This window comes from Entamoeba dispar, genomic scaffold (genome assembly GCF_000209125.1).
Source record: "Entamoeba dispar SAW760 scf_1105229460871 genomic scaffold, whole genome shotgun sequence".
NCBI classification, from domain to species: Eukaryota; Evosea; order Mastigamoebida; family Endamoebidae; genus Entamoeba; species Entamoeba dispar.
Window position 1 is genome coordinate 1 of NW_001854409.1, and position 19737 is coordinate 19737.

The 19737-nt window shown below is 25.6% G+C and overlaps 13 protein-coding genes across 13 annotated transcripts, besides 19 other annotated features; 8 read left to right on the forward strand and 5 right to left on the reverse strand.

Annotated features, from left to right (window-relative positions):
- Positions 1 to 27: 27 nt before the first annotated feature.
- EDI_030440 (S-adenosylmethionine synthetase, putative) lies at positions 28 to 543 on the forward strand (the record flags this gene model as incomplete). The annotated part of the gene is made up of 1 exon (XM_001737826.1): positions 28 to 543. The coding sequence occupies one exon, from the start codon at positions 28 to 30 to the stop codon at positions 541 to 543; it is 516 nt and encodes a 171-aa protein (XP_001737878.1).
- Positions 544 to 597: 54 nt separating this feature from the next.
- Positions 598 to 2380: a repeat region.
- Positions 2346 to 3310: a repeat region.
- Positions 3311 to 3323: 13 nt separating this feature from the next.
- Positions 3324 to 3907: a repeat region.
- Positions 3908 to 5916: a repeat region.
- Positions 5917 to 5922: 6 nt separating this feature from the next.
- Positions 5923 to 5949: a sequence feature (AT_rich).
- Positions 5950 to 5956: 7 nt separating this feature from the next.
- Positions 5957 to 6547: a repeat region.
- An 8-nt stretch (positions 6548 to 6555) lies between these two features.
- Positions 6556 to 6609: a sequence feature (AT_rich).
- A 330-nt stretch (positions 6610 to 6939) lies between these two features.
- Positions 6940 to 7242, forward strand: EDI_030460 (uncharacterized protein; the record flags this gene model as incomplete). The annotated part of the gene is made up of 1 exon (XM_001737827.1): positions 6940 to 7242. One exon carries the CDS (start codon positions 6940 to 6942, stop codon positions 7240 to 7242), a length of 303 nt encoding a protein of 100 aa, XP_001737879.1.
- Positions 7233 to 7260: a sequence feature (AT_rich).
- A 17-nt stretch (positions 7261 to 7277) lies between these two features.
- Positions 7278 to 8048, reverse strand: EDI_030470 (uncharacterized protein; the record flags this gene model as incomplete). The annotated part of the gene is made up of 1 exon (XM_001737828.1): positions 7278 to 8048. One exon carries the CDS (start codon positions 8046 to 8048, stop codon positions 7278 to 7280), a length of 771 nt encoding a protein of 256 aa, XP_001737880.1.
- A 121-nt stretch (positions 8049 to 8169) lies between these two features.
- On the reverse strand, positions 8170 to 8577 carry EDI_030480 (uncharacterized protein; the record flags this gene model as incomplete). The annotated part of the gene is made up of 1 exon (XM_001737829.1): positions 8170 to 8577. One exon carries the CDS (start codon positions 8575 to 8577, stop codon positions 8170 to 8172), a length of 408 nt encoding a protein of 135 aa, XP_001737881.1.
- Positions 8230 to 8260: a sequence feature (AT_rich).
- Positions 8578 to 8642: 65 nt separating the features above from the next.
- Positions 8643 to 8734: a sequence feature (AT_rich).
- Positions 8735 to 8792: 58 nt separating this feature from the next.
- Positions 8793 to 10088, forward strand: EDI_030490 (cell adhesion protein byn-1, putative; the record flags this gene model as incomplete). Its single annotated transcript, XM_001737830.1, has 1 exon — positions 8793 to 10088. The coding sequence occupies one exon, from the start codon at positions 8793 to 8795 to the stop codon at positions 10086 to 10088; it is 1296 nt and encodes a 431-aa protein (XP_001737882.1).
- Positions 8999 to 9075: a microsatellite.
- Positions 9107 to 9172: a microsatellite.
- Positions 9265 to 9334: a microsatellite.
- A 438-nt stretch (positions 10089 to 10526) lies between the features above and the next one.
- On the forward strand, positions 10527 to 10892 carry EDI_030500 (uncharacterized protein; the record flags this gene model as incomplete). Its single annotated transcript, XM_001737831.1, has 1 exon — positions 10527 to 10892. The coding sequence occupies one exon, from the start codon at positions 10527 to 10529 to the stop codon at positions 10890 to 10892; it is 366 nt and encodes a 121-aa protein (XP_001737883.1).
- A 267-nt stretch (positions 10893 to 11159) lies between these two features.
- Positions 11160 to 11193: a sequence feature (AT_rich).
- A 354-nt stretch (positions 11194 to 11547) lies between these two features.
- EDI_030510 (zinc finger protein DHHC domain containing protein, putative) lies at positions 11548 to 12461 on the forward strand (the record flags this gene model as incomplete). Its single annotated transcript, XM_001737832.1, has 2 exons — positions 11548 to 12081; positions 12168 to 12461. The coding sequence occupies 2 exons, from the start codon at positions 11548 to 11550 to the stop codon at positions 12459 to 12461; spliced, it is 828 nt and encodes a 275-aa protein (XP_001737884.1).
- A 21-nt stretch (positions 12462 to 12482) lies between these two features.
- Positions 12483 to 12516: a sequence feature (AT_rich).
- Positions 12517 to 12566: 50 nt separating this feature from the next.
- Positions 12567 to 14582, forward strand: EDI_030520 (ankyrin repeat-containing protein, putative; the record flags this gene model as incomplete). Its single annotated transcript, XM_001737833.1, has 1 exon — positions 12567 to 14582. The coding sequence occupies one exon, from the start codon at positions 12567 to 12569 to the stop codon at positions 14580 to 14582; it is 2016 nt and encodes a 671-aa protein (XP_001737885.1).
- A 147-nt stretch (positions 14583 to 14729) lies between these two features.
- EDI_030530 (uncharacterized protein) lies at positions 14730 to 15347 on the forward strand (the record flags this gene model as incomplete). The annotated part of the gene is made up of 1 exon (XM_001737834.1): positions 14730 to 15347. The coding sequence occupies one exon, from the start codon at positions 14730 to 14732 to the stop codon at positions 15345 to 15347; it is 618 nt and encodes a 205-aa protein (XP_001737886.1).
- Positions 15348 to 15377: 30 nt separating this feature from the next.
- Positions 15378 to 15794, reverse strand: EDI_030540 (uncharacterized protein; the record flags this gene model as incomplete). The annotated part of the gene is made up of 1 exon (XM_001737835.1): positions 15378 to 15794. One exon carries the CDS (start codon positions 15792 to 15794, stop codon positions 15378 to 15380), a length of 417 nt encoding a protein of 138 aa, XP_001737887.1.
- A 90-nt stretch (positions 15795 to 15884) lies between these two features.
- On the reverse strand, positions 15885 to 16802 carry EDI_030550 (rab8, putative; the record flags this gene model as incomplete). The annotated part of the gene is made up of 5 exons (XM_001737836.1): positions 15885 to 16248; positions 16335 to 16417; positions 16504 to 16605; positions 16660 to 16719; positions 16776 to 16802. The coding sequence occupies 5 exons, from the start codon at positions 16800 to 16802 to the stop codon at positions 15885 to 15887; spliced, it is 636 nt and encodes a 211-aa protein (XP_001737888.1).
- Positions 16803 to 16899: 97 nt separating this feature from the next.
- Positions 16900 to 17063: a sequence feature (AT_rich).
- A 380-nt stretch (positions 17064 to 17443) lies between these two features.
- Positions 17444 to 17531: a microsatellite.
- Positions 17532 to 17557: 26 nt separating this feature from the next.
- EDI_030560 (F-actin-capping protein subunit beta, putative) lies at positions 17558 to 18388 on the reverse strand (the record flags this gene model as incomplete). The annotated part of the gene is made up of 1 exon (XM_001737837.1): positions 17558 to 18388. The coding sequence occupies one exon, from the start codon at positions 18386 to 18388 to the stop codon at positions 17558 to 17560; it is 831 nt and encodes a 276-aa protein (XP_001737889.1).
- An 86-nt stretch (positions 18389 to 18474) lies between these two features.
- Positions 18475 to 18573: a sequence feature (AT_rich).
- Positions 18574 to 18916: 343 nt separating this feature from the next.
- Positions 18917 to 19255, forward strand: EDI_030570 (uncharacterized protein; the record flags this gene model as incomplete). The annotated part of the gene is made up of 1 exon (XM_001737838.1): positions 18917 to 19255. The coding sequence occupies one exon, from the start codon at positions 18917 to 18919 to the stop codon at positions 19253 to 19255; it is 339 nt and encodes a 112-aa protein (XP_001737890.1).
- Positions 19256 to 19328: 73 nt separating this feature from the next.
- Positions 19329 to 19737: part of a repeat region that runs on past the window's edge.

Consider the following 19737-nt stretch of genomic DNA (forward strand, 5'->3'; position numbering starts at 1 on the left):
ATTCCAAAAGAACTTATGGATGATAAAATGTTAAGATATTATAATCCAAGTGGAAGATTTGTTATTGGAGGACCAATGGGAGATGCAGGATTAACAGGAAGAAAAATTATTGTAGATACATATGGAGGATGGGGAGCACATGGAGGAGGAGCATTCTCAGGAAAAGATTCAAGTAAAGTTGATAGATCAGGAGCATATTGTGCAAGATGGATTGCTAAGAGTTTAGTTCATGCAGGACTTTGTCATAGAGTTCTTGTTCAATTAAGTTATGCTATTGGTGTTTCACATCCATTGAGTATTAATGTAAATACATATGGAACTGGAATTTGTGATGAAACATTATTGGTTGATATTGTTAATAAGAACTTTGATATGAGACCAGGAATGATTATTAAAGAATTAGGATTAACAAAACCTATTTTCCAAAAAACAGCAGTTGGAGGACATTTTGGAAGAAATGATCCAGATTTCAAATGGGAATTCCCAAAAGAATTAGAAATTCCAGCTGAACTTAAACCAAAATTGTTGAAGAATGAACCATAAATTTTGAATACTTTTTAAATCAAAAATATTTTTTGTTTCTTTTATTCTTTTCCTTTAATGTCATAATGTGACTCTACATATTTTGTGTATTTCTCTTCTTTTTGCTGCTTTAACATATAACTATTAATTAATCGTTCTTTAGCATCAAGAGATTGCAGTTTACATCATAATTGATTTTTACTAATTTTTAATGATTCATTATTCATGTTAATTCTATTGTGAATCTTCTCTTTCAATATGGAGGTAAATACTTTCATTATTACATTTGTACAACTGATAGGACGATAATTAATGACATCGTTCATATCACCTCCTTTGTGGATTAGTATAGTTCTTCCACTTACCATGTCTAGAGGGATGTTTTCTGGGAAGTTTAACCATTCATTGAATATATTAAGAATGGACTCTCTTGATGATGACATTCTCTTCCAATAATACCCATATATAGTGTCAATACCTGGTGCTTTCCAATTACTTATTTTCATCAGGCTTAGATTTAGTTCATCCATTGAGATGATGACACTATCATAATTCCTGTATCTTTCATTCCACGAGGTGATTTGTTTTATTTTCAATGTTCCTTATTTAATATCACCTGTGTTTCATATAACGATTTCAAATATTCTAAAATAATATCGTTATTTGGGTATATTTCATTTTGTGTTTCTTCTTTATTTTCATTTTGTTATTAGAATCAAACATGATTTTATTTGTATTGATTCTGATAATTTCATTCTTATTAAATTTAATTCTTTCTTTAATCATCGTCATCATATATTTTATGTACTTTATTCTTTCATGTGATTTAATTTTAATTTCATCTGCATCTTGTTCCTTTAATCTCATGATGCATTTTATTCTGTACCATTCTATTGACTAGATCTTCTAATCTATTTATTTTCCTTAGGATTTCTTTTACTTCATCAAATTTATCTCATTTAAATTTATTTTAGAGATAATAATACATACACATTGAAATCATTTTCATATTTTCCTGTAGATTTTCTATTCTCCTGATCATACCCATTTATTATTTATTTCTCTAATTAATTTATCTGATTCTTTCATTTTCCAGTAGTAATTAATATTTACACATTTATCTATTTTCATTTCTTTAACTTGAGTGATGATAGAGTTAAGATATTCATTATCAATATCAGTAGAGTTATTTTTTATGATAATGTTTTTTATTATTGGGTTACACTCTACTTTACCTTCTATGATGGAGTTCATTTCATTTTAATATATCTTTTAGTTGTTTATTTTATTTTATGTGATATTTTAATATTATTAATGTATTCTTTATCATTATCTACATTAATATTTATTACTTTGATTATATTTTCTATTTGTTCATTTCTTAATTTCTTATTTAATTTCTTATTTAACAAATTAATTGCAAAACAATACAACACATCAATTAAAATTCTATTTGTTTGATTTGTTGTGTTTTCTTCTCTTCTTGACTGATTATCATTTCTTGTTTTTTGACACTCAGTGTTTTGCTCTTTTATTTCCAGAATTGTCTTTTTCATAATTGTAGTTTTGTTCATTTGTATTGTCCCAGATGATGATGTTCCAGTATTTGTTTGTATTTATCATTAGTCATTGTCTTCTTCTTCTTTATTTATGAAATAAAAAATAAACAATAAATTGTTGATGATTTGATATTATTTGATTTTGTTCTTCATTTTCTCTTTGTGTATGGTCTAATTCTTCTTTTGTTTTTTCTTCATCTCATAGTTTTCAATCCCACTTTTTTGATATACAGAGATTTGATTTTATTTATCTCTTATGTTCTTCTTCAACACATCATCATCATTCTTCTTCATCTCATAATTAACAAAGAAAATAATGATTTCATCGTTATGCGTTATTTCTATTTTATATTTCATTTATTTTTCATTGTAATGAATTATTTTATTATTTTAATTTTGAATTTTTCTTATTTCATTATATATAGTTTGAATATTGTTTATTTGTGTTTGAATCTTTTTTATTTCTTCTTCAAATTCTTTCCTGACTGTATCTCATGCTTTTTGAATCATTTCATTTGAAATGGTTCGTTCTTCTTTTTTGTTTGAAGTTCTTTAATAGTTTCTTCTAATTCTTTGATTTTATTTTGAAGTGTGTTAATTTCTTCTTTGCTGCTTTCTTCTTCCATTTTCTCTTCTTTATCTTGTGTTTTCCTTTTATTTTCTTTTTCATTTATTATTCTCGCAGCTTTACATCTATCATTCATTTCTTTGATTTTTGTTTTTGATTTCTTCTTCGATTGTTTTAATATCTTCACTTTTCCAATCTTTTGTTTTATCTTTGAATTCTTCTTTGATTTTCTCTAGTGTTTTCTTCTTTCTTATTGAATATACTTCTTGGAGAATATTATACCATTTCTTTTCTTTACCTTCGTACTTTTTAAGTAATTCTTCGTATTCTCCTTTTTCCCATTTTCTTGTTATTCTTTTAATTTTCTTTTGAATTTCTTTTGTTGTTAACCATTTAGGTTTCTTATTTGTATAATGTTTATTATCATTATATTTACTTTCTTTCTTATTTGTTTTTACTTGTATTCTTCTTTTTCTATTCACTTTTTTCTTGTTATTTCTTTTATCATAATTATTATGTATTTTATTGTTATTGAAGTCCTTTCTTTTCTTTGAACTTGAATACCTGTGTCTTGTTTGATTTTCTTTATAAGACTCTATAACATTACTCAATAGCCATGGCAACAAAATTTGATGTATATTCTGCATTGATAAAAGGATCTGAAAAAAACAAAGAAAAAGTAGATAATTAAGTATTAATAGAAATATTTTATATTGTTCATTGTTCAGTGGAGATTAATTAATCACTTTGTTTTAAAAGTATTTGTTCATCAACTTTTGGATTATTCTTTGATTTTAGTTGTTGAATTATGATAATTTCATTTTCTCATTTTTGATGTGGAATAGAATATTTTAAACATCAATTATTTAAATATTCATTATTTAATTTCTTTTTGATTTTAATGTGTTTAAATTTCTTCTTTATTTTATTATTTTAAAGAGAATATATAATTATTACTATATTACTATAGGTTAATATTCTTTTTAGAATCAACCAACAGACCATTTTTTTGATAATCTTATATTATCAAATATATTTGTATCATATTAAGTAATAACATCATCTTTATAAATACCCATTCTTTTATTATCAATGATATCCCATCATTGTACATAATAAACACTATTATTCTAGCAGTATTGATTAAGATGTTTTTCTAACCAAATACAACATTATAATCAGTCCATAACTGGTGTATTTGAATGATGATAATATTTTAGGGTATTGTGTGGTGTATCTGACACACCACATTGGAATCATAAAGAATAATATAATAATAAAAAATAAGAAATAATCATTCTTATTCTTATTATTTATTATATTTATTTTATATTTTATTTTATATTGATTTTTATCTTTTCTTAACATCACTCATTTCTTCTTTTTGTCAATTTTTTCTGTTCTAAACATCATTTATTTCTTATTTTTATTCTTTGTTATTATTATTTTATATTAGATGATCTTTTTATCATTTTATATTTGTTTGTATTGTTTGTTTATATTTTATTATTATTATTTATTGTTGTTTATCTTATATCATTTATTTATTATATGTTGTATTGTTATTTATCAATGTTAATATGAAATGAATAATAATGAATAAATATAAAATAAGAATAAAATGATATAAGAATATAAAATAAATAATAAAATAAGAAATATATAATAGATATAAAGATAAAAGAAGAAGAATAAAATAAAATAAATATAAAATAATATAAATAAAAAAAAAATAAATAAAAAAGAATAAAATAAATATTTTATTATATTTTTATTTATCTTTTATTCTTATTTCTTTTTATTATTTATTAAATTAACACCCTCATTGGGTGTGAGTATTTCAAATGAAATAAAAATAAAACCAGAATGAAATATGTCCATTTTTATATTCACCATTTCATTCATTGGCAGATGAAAGAAATGGCTGTTCATATTCATTTATTGATTTTATTTTATATTCTTTTTTATTTTTATATTTCAAATAAATAATAATGAATAAAAATTATTTCATTTCAATTACAATAATTCGTTGTGGTGTGAAATATTCTGGATATTGTTTTCCACAAAGTGCATTTGATATTCCTTTATATTCATATGAATATTGTTTACAAGATGATTTTGTTTTATTATTTTCTTTATAAACACAAATATCACCACCAATTAATCCATATCCAAATGCAAACAAACAATTATGTGATTGATTATTTAACCAAAATGCATGTTGTGGTTCTTTAATATCAAATTTCATCATTCCTTTTATTCTTCCTTTTGATTTTAATGAAAATAAAAATGATTTTGAATCATTTACCCACCAATCAACTTTATCAATTTTCTCATTAACATATCCTCCAAATTTATTTCCATTTGTATCTTCAATAATAATTATTATATGTTCTTTATTTATTATTCTTTGATTAAATACGGATGTATTCTGATTCCAATCATCAATATCTGAATCAAATAGTATATTCGATACTTTTCTATTTGTCCATTCTTCTATTTGTTTCATTTCTTCAATTGTATTCATTCCTTTCATTATTCTTAATCTTTCTTCTTCTTGTCTCTTTCTTTCTTCTTCTTTTCTTCTTCTCTCTTCTTCCTCTTTTCTCTTCTTTTCTTCTTCTTGTTTCTTTCTTTCTTCTTCTTCTTCTTTTATCTTCTTCTTCTCAAAATAATCACTATAATATGTGTTCCATTCTTCTTTCTTTTTGTTAAATGATTCTGTGATTTTGTCTTTTTCTTCTGGTGTTCTGAATATTTTATCTTTCATCACCATTTCTTCAATTGAAATGATTTTATTGATTATTTCGTTCCGTGTTTTACTTAGTATTTCTTCATCGTTATTACTTTCTTCTATTATTTTCTTCATTTTATCCTTAATTATTTCAACTACTTTAATTGTTTCTTGACTTTTTTCTATTATTAGTTTTCTTCTTCTTTCTGTTTCATCAATCCTATCAAATATTCCTTCTCCTCTTTTAATAGCTTCTGAATATGTTTCATCTGGTTTTATTTTAAATATTTCATTTTTAATACTTCCTAAATAATATTGATATTGTTTATTAATATCATCAATTGATTGTTGAATATTTGGAATTGTTTCTATTTCTTCTTTAAAGAAATGAGTGTTCTTGTTTATTAACTCTTCCATTTTAATTTAATGAATATCAGATTAAAATCAGATGATTAAATAATTAAATACACGTTTATAATACTCATTTTATTTATTATTTTAATAAACATCATTTCATTTTTATTATTTTAAATTAAATGTTATTTATTTTTTATTATTTTAAATAACATTATGGATTCGAATATAGCATATCAGATACACAACACAATACCCTAAAATATTATCATCATTCAAATACACCAGTTATGGACTGATTATAATGTTGTATTTGGTTAGAAAAACATCTTAATCAATACTGCTAGAATAATAGTGTTTATTATGTACAATGATGGGATATCATTGATAATAAAAGAATGGGTATTTATAAAGTGGTATTATTACTTATTAGAATACAAGTATATCTGATAATATAAGAAAGATTATCAAAGGAAAAGGATTTAGTGTTGAGGTAAAAAGAATATTAACCTATAGTAATATAGTAGTAATTATATATTCTTCTTAAAATAAGAAAATAAAGAAGAAATTTAATACTCATCAAAATTAAATAGAAATTAAATAATGAATATTTAAATAATTGATGTTTAAAATATTCTATTCCACATCAAAAATGAGAAAATGAAATTATCATAATTCAACAACTAAAATCAAAGAATAATCCAAAAGTTGATGAACAAATACTTTTAAAACAAAGTGATTAATTAATCTCCACTGAACAATGAACAATATAAAATATTTCTATTAATACTTAATTAACTGCTTATTTATTCTTTTCCTTTAATAAATTAAATTATCTATTCTTTGATAATTATTTTATAATTATTATTTTTCTTTACTTTCTTTTACTTCTTGAATTAAAATCAATTTGTTCTAAATCATTAAGTATCATTTAATTTATTATTATTACCTTTTTACTCCTTCTCGATTGTGTTAAGATGGCTCAGGTTATGAAAAAATTTCTATGATTGTTTTTGAACAATCATTATTGTTTGTAGATTCTTTTATAAGTGACAAATTTGAAAATAATTCTTTTCTCTTCCCATAAAGTACTTTTTATTGAAAAGAGAGATGACAAATGGTGTTTTGTAAAATATCGTCTATAATAATTACAAAGAATTCACAAAAAGAATAAAAAGAACTTAAAACTATAATCAAAATAAATGGAACAGAGTACAGAAGATAAGAAAAAAGGAAAGCCAAGTAAAGCAGGAGATGAAACAAGTCGTATTCGAATGAAGAAAACATTACACAAACATCTCACAGACCTTATGAATGCTATAGGAAAGAAGATGACATTAAATGAACTAGTGGGAATATTATATGAAGACTTTATTCAACACGGAGACACTAATAAACGATGGACATTAAATAAACCAACTCAATCATCAAATGTAAGTGTATTAGGAAAAGAGTTTTATTTATCAGAACAATACTATAAATTACTGTTTGAAGGATTATATTAATTATTGATATTTTTAATTGAATTGAAAAGGAATTTTTAACGATTCAATTTTTTCAATCCATCTAGTTGGTGTAATAACTTTGGTGCCATTTCATCTCCAACTGGGACTTTGTCCTGAAGAAATTGGAGGGCTGATGCATGATCATATGAAAATAATGAAAAATATAATTGAGCTAAAATGTTAGATACTCCACGAGCAATTTCTGATCGTTGATTCTTTTCTGCTTCTCTCATAACAAATTCCAATAACTCACCAATATTTAATCTTGTCATTTCTTTTCTTAATATAAGTTGACCATAACAAAGGAGTGATTCACAATAGCACAATAAAGCATCATCTGTTCTTTCATCATTGTTTAATTTATCTCCTTTATGTTTGAGAGTTCTTGCATCTTCTGAAAGGTTACGTTCAGGTAGTTTCTTTTTAGAATCTTCTTCTTTTGTTTTTTGACTATGACTATGTCTTCTGGCTGATCGACTATTTGATCTTTTTGATCTATGTGGTGATTTGTTTTCACTACTTCGCTTATTATCACTTCTTCCTTCTGATGACTTTCTTTCAATTTCTCTTCCACGAGAATCCTTTTCTGTTACTTTACTTTCTGTCTTTTCATTTTCTTTTGCCTTTTGGGAATGGTTTAACGAAATTGTCATTTTGAGAACAGGTTTCTTTTCAGTGGCTTTTGGTGTTTCATCTTTCTTATGAAACTTTTGTTCAATTCTGTAGATCATATCTTTGTTTTTAGACGGTTTAATTGCTTTTGTTGTTGTGTCATCAGTAAATTCAAATTCTAGAAACGTTTTCATCACGTTATAAATTTCTTCATCATACATGTTTATTCCCAAACGATATTTTAAAAAGATTTTTCATCAGTTCTTATAAAATTTTTGAATAACAAAAAATTATTTCAATTGTGTTATTAATAAATCAAGAAAAAAGCCACAAAGTTAGATAAGTAAGGATAATTGATAAAATCACTGACACACCAATTAATTTTATATATTTTTCTTTTATAATTGGTTCAGCTAAAGTATAAATATTAGTGGTATTAAAAGTTTTATTTTCATAATGACTAACATTCTGTATTCTTTGAAAAGATGTATTTGTTTGTTTTATGACTGTTGTGTTTATAGTATTTTTGATTGAATTTGTTTTATTCTTTGAATGTGTAGCATTTAATTCTTTTTTAATAATTTCTAGATGTGTACTATTGAGACTTTCAGGATATATCATAATCTTCTTCATGTTTTTCTGTTGTTCTATCATAGGAGTCATTCCAAAGAATAAAGTGATTGAAGAAAATAACATTAAACCTATTGCAACAAATTTATTCATTAAAAGAATAACGAGTTAAAGACTTCTATTAATTCAATGGATATCAATAAAAATAGAATAGATGCTAATTATTTTATAAAAAAGATATAAAATTAAATAGATTTTTATTTCTTATTAAAATAGAATTTATTTTTTAAATAACATAATTTAAAAAAATGTTATATGAAAAGGGTTGTTTTACCCTTTTATTTTTTTAAGAAAAGTGATAAAGTGTAATGAAAGGACAAAGAAAACATAGAGCTGTTGAAGGAAATGAAACACCAGCAAGTAAAAGTCGATTACCTCTTGAAAAGGAGATGGAAGAAGCTCAAAAAACACACAAATCAGTACGAGTAAAAAGTAAAAAAGTCGAAAAACAAGATGAAGCAGTCTTAAATGAGCAAGAATCAAAAAAAATTGTTAAGTCAGCAATGAAACAATTAAAAGAAGAAAAAGATGCAATGGAAGAAGAAAAAGTGAATGAACATCAACAAATTGAAGAATTAGAACAAGATGAAGCACAAATGATGGAAATGGAAGACCTTGAAAGTGATGATTTTGAAGATAGTGAAGATGATAAAGATAATGAAGAATATGATGTTAATATTGATGAAGAAACAAAGAAACTTCTTTCAGCATTTTCTCAAGATGTTCAAGTGGTTGATGTTAATACAATGATTTCACAACAATATGAAGATATTAAGAAAGAAGAAAAGAAAGAAAAACAAAAAGAACAAAATAACCAAATAGAAGGAAAAGAAAAGACAATAAAAGAAAAAGTTTATCCACAGAAAGTTAAAAAGATTTTTGAAGAACTTGGAACTTTTCTGAGTCATTACCATGTTGGAAAATTACCAAGAGTTTTTAAATTACTTCCATCATTTGAAGAATGGATTCCATTATTACAAATGACTAATCCATCACAATGGACTCCACATAGTTTATTTGCAGCAACACGTTTATTCCTTCATACAACTAATTCAGAAACAGAACAATTCTTCAAAGTCTTTTTATATCCAATTATCAGACATTCAATTCATCAAAACAAAAAATTACATTTTCAAGAATATTTAGCACTTAAAAAAGCAGTTTACAGACCACAAGCATTTTTTAAGGGGTTAATTTTCCCTCTTTGTCAAGAGAAAGATGTCACTCTTAAGGAGGCTACAATCATTGCATCTATTTTACACAAGGTTTCTATTCCTTCAAAACACAGCGCAGTTGCACTTTATAAATTGTCAACAATGGAATACAATTCTACTCAAGCTCTGTTTTTGAAAACATTATTAGATAAAAAATACTCTCTTCCATATGCTGCTCTTGATGCTGTTGCTAATTATTATATTGGATTTATTGATAAGAAAGTTGATACACCACTATTATGGCATCAAGGATTGTTAGTTTTTGTTCAAAGATATTCCAAAGACTTTAAACCACAACAAGTCCAACAATTATTACGTTTATGTCAAGTTCATAGGCATCACGCAATTACCCCATTAGTTATTGTCCAGTTACAGAAACAAAAGGATTGATTTAAATTTACACTTTTTTGATTGATTTACTGTTGAAAATAGTTATTTATTATATAAACAATAACTTGACATTAAAAAAAGAGTTCACCCTTTTCTTTTATTACTCTTCTTCTTTTGAAAAACAAAAATTTTATTTTAATAAAGAGTGTTTTAACATAAAATTATCCTCTTGAAAACTTTAATTAAAACCATATCCTTTTCATCACTAAAATCTATGTAACAATGTTTGTATTTAATTTGTGTTAGAACAATGTGTTTTTAATTTAAATTTAATTGTAAAACATCCCAATTTATTTCATTGAAAGGATAAGAAATAAGTTTCTAACTTAGTTCAGTAAATTTATTTTTTGGACAGGATTTAATCTTATTGAGTCAAAAGTCACCTCCAGATGAAAAGCCAGTACATATTTAAGAAGAGAGTGTGAGTGAATAGACGGTATGGAAAACTCAAAGGGTAAAATCTGGTTGAGAGTTCCTTCGAATGTTACAAACGATGTTATGTTTCGTTATTTTAATTGTATTGGTAATATTCTAAGCTTCAAAATTTGTTCTATTGATGATAAAAGTAAAGTGGTAAAGTTAGTTTATGAAAGTGAAGAGGACTGTGAAAAGTTGAGTCACTGTGCTCATAATGTTTGCCTTTTTGATAATGAGTTCAAAGTGACTGTGCTGAAGCGGGAAGGGAAGATCTATGGAACAATGGGAACGGATGGAGTTGAATTAAAAAAAAAACATAAGAACACTCAACTAACAGGATCAAAGTATGATGGTATCCACCTTGATTACCCATTAGGGTGGATGTGAGGTTGACTTTTAATTTCATTTTGTTTCTAAGAAGTTTTTTGCTGAAAAAAGTATTGTTCACATTAGTACAACTTGTTTAGTGAACCAAAATAACTTAGTTTTTAAAAAAAAATAGAAATTGTTATAAACAATTTTTAGAAATAAGTTGAGGTTAATGAAAAAAAGAATTTGTTTTTAGTATTGTAAAAAGAGAACTCAAACACTATTCAATTAGATTAGATGACAATAAACTTTCATCTGAAAATAATCATTGTATTATTGAAAGTGTTATAAATTATTATAAAAATAAACAAAATTTAATCTAGGTACTATTTTACATAAACAAAGGAAGGACAGACACTATATTGAGAGTTAATTAGATATAAAGTTACTTGTTATGAACAATAAATTTACAAGCAATCTATTATTGTCAATTAGAATATCTTTTTATAGTAATTAGACAGAAGACAAATTCAAAAAAAAGAATAAAACAATCATATTCTGTACAACGTAATGACAATGAAGATATTTCAGACTATATTTTAAATTAACATTTAGCGAGCGTGAATAAAAAGAAATGGATTTTTATTGTGATGTATTACAAATTTTTAAAAAGGGGTATGTTTTTTTCTAGTAAAAATTTGGTAAAAGAACTTAGAATTAAAAAGAAAATTAAATGAGTGAACAACCACAACAAACCAAAAAAAATAAGGATTTTCTCAAGTTATATTTTACGCGTGAACAATTACAAAAAATACCTGTGTATATTATATTTCCATTAATTGGTATTACTTACATTTTAATAATGACATTAATTATCTTTCTTTTACCAAAGGTATATGGAGATGAAAGTCATTATATTTTTTGGTTTATTCTTGGAAATATTATGTATTTTTTAGTTACGTATAATTTTTATCAATGTCACTATATCACACCTGAATGTATACCTGAACAATATTATAAAATTAATGAAAAAGACAAAGAAAAATATGAATATTGTGATAATTGTAAAATTTATAAAGGAGATCGAGTTCATCATTGTAATACTTCAAATAAATGTATTTATCGATATGATCATTATTGTGGATTTATTGGTAATAGTTTAGGATTTCACAATTATAGGTATTTCTTTCTTTTTCTTTTTTATTTATGGATTTCTATGTTAATTGTTGACTGTCATGTTTATTTATTATTTACTCATGTTGATATAGTTTGTTACACCTCTTTGTTTCTTTTCGTATTTGCTGTCTTTTATCATGAATTTTATAAGTTTAAAAAAAAAACTAATCTAAATAGTCACAACTCCCATATTTCGTGTTAGTATTTATCTCACTCTTCTTTGGAAATTTGACTTTTGCTTTGACAATGGAAATGGGTTTTATTGCTATAACAATTACTTTTAATTATACCTCAAAAGAATTAGTAGAAACACTAGCAACACTTTTCAAAGAAAAACGTTGGACCCCAAACAAACACTATAAATCAATTTTATTAAACTGGAAAGAAGTTATGCAAGTCTCTCCTTCAGAACCTTTGTTTTTAGGTTTCTTACCAACTTCTCCTCGTTTTAAGGATAATAAGAAACTCTAATCCTCAAATTTGGTTTTGAAGTTTTTATTTTTAATTTTACTATATAAATATTTTAGTTAGTTTAATGTTCATTTAAAGAAGAACTGTTAATTATAACAGAATAAAATGAAAAGATGTAATCCTTTCACCTTCGGATACTTTAATGAAAGACCAAGTGTTGAAGAACAAGAAAGTTTAAAGGAAACACCTACGGCATTACACATTGTCGTTTATAAAAATAGATTTGATTTTATTGACTATATTGTTCATACATTAGAAATTGATGTAAATTGTATAGATGAAAAGGGAAATACGCCCCTACACCTTGCTTGTGCCCTTGGTTTTTTGGAGTCTGTTCAGAAATTAATAGAATTAGGAGCTGAACCAATGGTGTATAACAAAAAAGGAGTCATTCCTCTCTTTAGTGCTTTAAGAAACAATCACCTCTCAGTTGTTATTTATTTGATTGAGCATTGTAGAAGAGAAATGTTAGCAGCAATAGACTTACGAGGATATTCTGTTCTTCATTATGCAGTATTTATTAATAGTTCAGAATTTTTAGATAAATTAAATAATTTCTGGTGTATTACTGATTTAGTAAATAATAATTGTAATGATGGAATATCTACTCCTCTTCACATAGCTTCTAGATATGGAACAAATGAATCACTCCAATGGTTATTGAAACATGATGCTAATACAAAAATTGAAAATGAGATGGGTGAAATTCCACTTATTGTTGCAATAAAACATAAACAAACTAGCACAATTAATATTCTTCTTCCATTGTCACCTCTAAATGTTCCCGATAACTATGGCCAACTACCAATTCATCATGCAGCATCAATAGGATACTTATCATTAATTAAAAAACTTATTGAGTTAGATAATGATTCCTTAAATAAGACTGACACTAATGGTAATTATCCCTTCCACTGTGCTCTCAAATCAAATGATATCAATACTATTGATTACTTTTATCCTAATAAACACTACTTTTCTAAATCAAATTCATATGGGATGACCCCTTTGACATTAGCAATTGCATGTGGAAATACAAAATCATTAAAATATTTACTTACACAAGGAGCCTCTCTACAAACTAAAACTATTTCTGGAACAACTCCATTACTTTGTGCTGTGGCTCATGGAAAACTAGAGATAGCGCAACAATTATTCAATATTGATCCAAGTTTTATAAATGATAGAGACTATAATGGAAATACTGTTTTTCATTATGCTGTTCAAAATTCTAACTTTTGTGTTGTCAAATGGTTATACTCACTTGCAGGTCAATTATTTAGTCAACCAAATTTTATTGGAGAAACACCTTTGCATATTGCATGTTTGACAAAAAAGTTAAAAATGGTAATTTTGTTAATAGAACAATACCATCATCCACTTGTTTGTTTTACAACTACACAAAGAAGTCCTGTTCATTATGCTGTTTTGGGAGGTGGTTATGACATAGTTAAATATTTACTTAAAAAAGCACCAACAACCACCTGCCAACCAGATAAGAATAAACTCAATTTCCTTCATTATTGTTGTAGTAAAAGTTTCATTTACTTACTTCCATTAATTTTGAAAAAATTCCCATTATTAATGAACTTTCAGGATGGGTGTGGTAGAACACCATTACATATTGCTGTTATCAAAAATGATGCACTAGCAGTCTCAACTCTTGTTGAGAATGGTTGTAATTGTACGATCAAAGATATACGAGGATTGACACCTGCTGAAAGTGCAATTAATAGAGGATATATACATTGTTATAACATCATTCAAAGAGTTCCAAAAGAACGTTGGACAACAATTAAGAAAGTAGAAGTAATAAAACAACCAAATAAATTTGACAATGAAAAAATACTTTCATTAGTTATAGGAATGCACGTCAATGTTGTTTGGATTCATAGAAGTGGGTGGGCAATTGGTATTGATGAAAGAGGAAATGCAGGACTATTTTCTTTAGACAATTGCAAAAGTATTGAACTAAATCCTATTGAAAGACAACAAGTAGAAGCAATTCTAAAAAAGAAGAAATTCATCAAAAAAGATTTTGAAAAGAAGAGCAGAAGTCAATCAGTAGCAATTTCAGGCAATATTCTTGAATTTGATGAAGTTTTAACCCAAAGTAAATAATTTAAATAAAATCACTGTTAATAGTTTTTGATTATATTTTCTCTCATTCTTTGGAATTTTCTTCATTTTCGTCGTTTCAGTATTTTTAGAACTTTATTGAAGGAAAAGGTTTATTTATATAAACTTCGACTTTCATTTGTTTATATAATGACTAACCATACTTCTGAAACAGAATTTAAGAGTCTTTGTGAAGGAAAGCTTTTCTTTTGTGATTTCCCTGAACTTGCTGTTGATGATGAAATTTTAAATGAAAAACTTGTCAAATATAATAACGAATGGAATGCTCAAAAAAGAATGGAAATTTTTAAAACTATAGTTGGTCATGTAGGAGAACACGTAAAAATGATAGGACCATTCTATTGTAACTTTGGAAGATACATCAGTATTGGAGATAATTGTATTATTAATTTTAATTGTACTGTTCTTGAGGGAGGACCTGTTACTATTGGAAATAGAGTTCTTATTGGTCCAAATTGTAATTTAATTGGTATTTCTCATACGACTTGTGAAAAAATAAGAAATTACGGTGCTTGCACTGCTTTAGGAAAGCCAATAGTCATTAAAGATGGTGCATGGCTTGGAGCTGGAGTTATCGTACTTCCAGGTGTAACTATTGGAAAGAATGCAGTGATTGGTGCAGGAAGTGTTGTTACTCATGATATCCCAGATGATATGATTGCAGTTGGAAGTCCAGCAAGACCAATAAGAAAAGTTTCTGAATATCCAGACTGGACTCCAGATCAAAGAGATGTCCCACTTAATTGAGAAATGTTTTTTATAAAACAAGATGAATTATTATTCAATTTTATCATCACTTACAGTTTCAGAAGAATTTTCATGAGGTATTAAGTCAGCTTGTTCTAATCTAATATTTTTGTCATCAGAACACTCTTTTGCTTTAAAAATATCTTCAAATAAAGAAGACAATTCATTTAAATTTTCTTCATTAATATACTCTTCTATCATCATTCCTTTTTTATATAAACGAATACACTTATAATTTTGAAGTGTTACTTTTGCAGTTTTTGTTTTTGTTAATTGAATTGTCCACCCTTTTTTTAATAAAAGATATAATAATGCATTAGAATGTAATACAAATCCATTTCTTGACTTTCTTTTCTTTTCACTAACATTTCCCTTTGGTGCTTTATCTTTATTCTTTTCCTCAACAACACTTTCTTTTTCTTCTTTAATCTTTCCTTTTGACTCCATCAAACTTAAATTATTTTTTTAAGTTCTTTCTATGTTTTCCATTTTTTTCCCTAAAAATAAAAAAGAAATGACAAATAAAAAGTAAACTTCTTAGCAACACCCATCTTTCTTTTCTTGTTCAACTTGTTCTTGTGTTTTGTTAGTGCTTTGTTTTTGTAGTTTGATTGTTGGTTCATTTGTAGTTGTTTGAACTTCTGTTTGGAAATTACGAGATTGTAAAATACTTTGAACCAGCCCCCTAAACGCGGCTTCAACCTTAACATTCAACTTAGCAGATGTTTCAAAAAATTCATATCCTCGTTCGTTGGCATATTGTTTCCCTTCTTCATATGAAACCTCTCTAGATTCCATTTCCAAATCAATCTTATTACCAACAATCATGACTTTAACACCTTGAGGACAGTATGAACAAACGTCAGTGATCCAATCTTGTACAATTTCGAAACTATCCCGACTAAACAAAAAGTAAGTTTTATAAATTTTCTTATTTTTCTTTTAAAAACCATTTTGACTTTTTAAGGTTTAGTGAAAATAACAAACCTAGTAATGTCATAGACAATTAATGCACCTTGAGTTTCTCTATAAAATTGTGCAACAAGAGATCTATATTGCTCTTGACCACACTACTAAATAAATACTATGTTATTTTATTTTTTAAGAACTTACTTATATGATAATAACACACAAAAAATAGTATAAAATAACAAACAGTATCTTTAAGTGTCAAATCAACAACACATTGATCAAGATCCATTTTGTATCTAAACAAATCTGTTCCAGATGTAGATTCTGTTGACTCATCAAAACATTTCTTTTATGTGAGCACATCTTTCTTTTCATTTAATAAAATCAATTAGTCACAAACATTGACAAGTTGATTAGCTAAACAAGTTTTCCCAACTCCAGAACCTCCTACTAAAATAATCTATATATCAATGTTTTTTCTTAAACGTTTTAGTGATTTAATTATTTCTCTCAAACTGTTAATGGAATGACGGATTTACTCATCTTTTTGTTGTTTTTGATAATTAAAGTTCTTCTTAAAAAGGGTTAATTTAAACAGAAAAAATTTTTTTATTCTCCATCATTCGTAATCTATTTCTGGAAATTATGTTATATAAAACTATATAAAAATTATTTAAACTTCATTAAAATCAAAAATAAATTATCGATGGTTGATTTAAAAAAAAATAACTTAAACATAAATTTTAGTATGAGATTTATTAAACTATTAACTTTAATATTTTATCATACAAAAATTAATAATATCCCACTTCATTTAATTTTCTTAATATAATGAAGTACTAAATCATGTAACTCTAAAAAAACTTTTTTTTAGTGTTTTACATAACTACTGATGACTAAAAAATTGAAATTCAATACTTTAAAACTCCTCTTTTCTTACTTTATTTGTTTTTTTCTTTCATTTTAAAAATTCTGTTTCTTATCACGAGGTTTATTTTATTGCTTTCCCTTTAAGGGTACCTTTACTTTACATCAAATAATTTTTTCTTTTACTAACAAATGTTACACCCATTGATAAAACAATGACAAAATAAGGTGTTGTGTTGTTCAACTTGATGGATGAGTTATTAATGAGAGTACTTTTTCTATCAAAACTTGAACTTCTTGGGTAGAATTGAATTTATAATAAAAAAAGAAATATTTTTGAAGTTGAACTTAAAAATAAATAATAAGATTGAAATAAGATTAAAAAAATGAAAAGTGAAAATGAAATGAGTGAAAAAGAGATTGATTACTTCTTAATCATCATCATGTCTTCCTCTAAGTTGGGTGTTAATTTGTTTGGTCATTAATGTTCTCTTGTTTTGTTCTGAAACTCCAATTTGGCATCTGCAATTATTGGTAATTTCTTTGCTCTTGCTGAAATAAATAGCATCAAGAATTTGTCTCATTCTACTTTCCGTTTCTTCAACAAATGTACCAATATTAATAATATGAGAATCCTTTTGAGTAGTAGATAATACCTTTTCATTTTGTCTAGTAAGCGATCCAGCAAATCCAACTTTACCAGTTGCTTCACAGTCTGTTTCCATATAAAGAATTACTGTTGATGTAAGTCTATATTCTGCTTTTGATGACCCTTTTGGAATAACTTCAATTACATTAATTGAATCCCATGTTCCTTTCATTGGATTTCCTTTCTTACTTTGGTCTGCTGTTTTCTTCATTAAAACACAAACAGCAAATCCATCATCAATATCCCAACAGTATACACTATGGACTCCTCCTTCATAATACATTTCTCTATACATATCAAATGCATCATTTAAACTAATTTCTAATTGTCTCAGTTCATCACTTGGAAGTCCTCCTTCTGGGAATGCTGGGAAATATTTGTTAGAAAATGGTGATCTATATGAATCTCCATCTCTACAATAATCACATATCAAAAATGACTTCTTAGCAGTTGTATCTTCAACAATTTTTAATGGTTGGTCTGTTGCTGAAAGAAGATCATCTGTTAAATCTGGGCAAAGATCTATTAACATTTGAAGATTATCTTCTACCTTTTGTGGGGGAAGTCTTCTCATAAGATCTAAAGCATAATCAAGTGGGTCTGTTTGTGACATGTATTGTACTTTTTCAGTTCTTTTTTAAGTTTCTTCTGTATTTCTCCAACTTTATTAGTTCCTTTCTATTTTTATTTTTCTGTTTCTTTATTTTATAAATAACATTTATCTCAATAACAAAAATATATTTATGATATATTTATCAAAATCTATTTTTTTCAAATTTAGTTTTTGATTAAAATTTTCATTTCTTGGAAAACTTTTGTATTGGAGAATTACTGAATATTATATTTTAGACATTAATAATGTAATATATAGTTATTATTTGTATGTAAAATTTAAAGACCTTCAAAGAATAAGAAAGGAACTTCAAAAAAATTGGTAGAGTTTTCATGAATAAGGAAAAATCAGAGAATCAAGAAGAATTAAATATTTAGAATAAGATTGAAAGAAATGAAAAAAGATTTTTGAAAAGAAAAATGAGAGAAAATTCAAGAAAATGAAAAAGATCGTTGGAAATGTCCAAACCCTTCAATTATTTAAACCCAATTTAAAGAATTAAAAAACACAATTAAAGAAGAAGTGGTAATGTCAATATTTAAACCAGTTGAAAGGTCATTGTATGAAGTAATAATTTATAATGAGCCAAGTGTTATACAATCTACACCAAGTCCTATCATAGAAATACCAGAAAGCAGAGTTATAAAAACACCAAAAATTGTTAAAGCAATTATTCCAAAGAAAGGAAAAGGAAAAAGGTTTTGGAGTCCTGAAGAAAAGGCATTTGCAATTGAAAAAGCAAAATTAATTGGATTATCTAAAGCAGCAAGAGTTCTTCAAAATGATTATTGTAATATTTATGGAGATTTATCACCAAGTACTTTACAATATTGGGTTTCAAGAGATAAAGAAAATATTTCTCATTAAAAGAATAAAATAAATAATTAAGTGATGATAGAATTATCTTATAATGTTCAATGTTCATTGCGGATTAATTCTATCTTTGTTATTAATTAATTTGAGTATATGTGTTCTATTATGATTGAAGTATTATTCAATAACATCATCACTCATGGTTTTTAATTTCTTTAATGATGTTAATTTCGATTTTTAATTATTTAATGAATTTAATATTTTCAAATTTTATTAATTAATTTATTGAATTTATTAATTATTTTGATATATTTTATTTTAATCATCACATTATTCATTTCTTTATATTTATTTCTTTTATTCAATTATATTCTATTAATATTGTGATATATAATAATATTCATATCAAATAATCGATTATTTTTATTCTTTTTATTTATTACATATATATCTGATATTTTATGATATTATTAACTACTTTTTAATATTATTTATCAATATCATAATAATATCATTGTATTTGAACATTGTTTCAT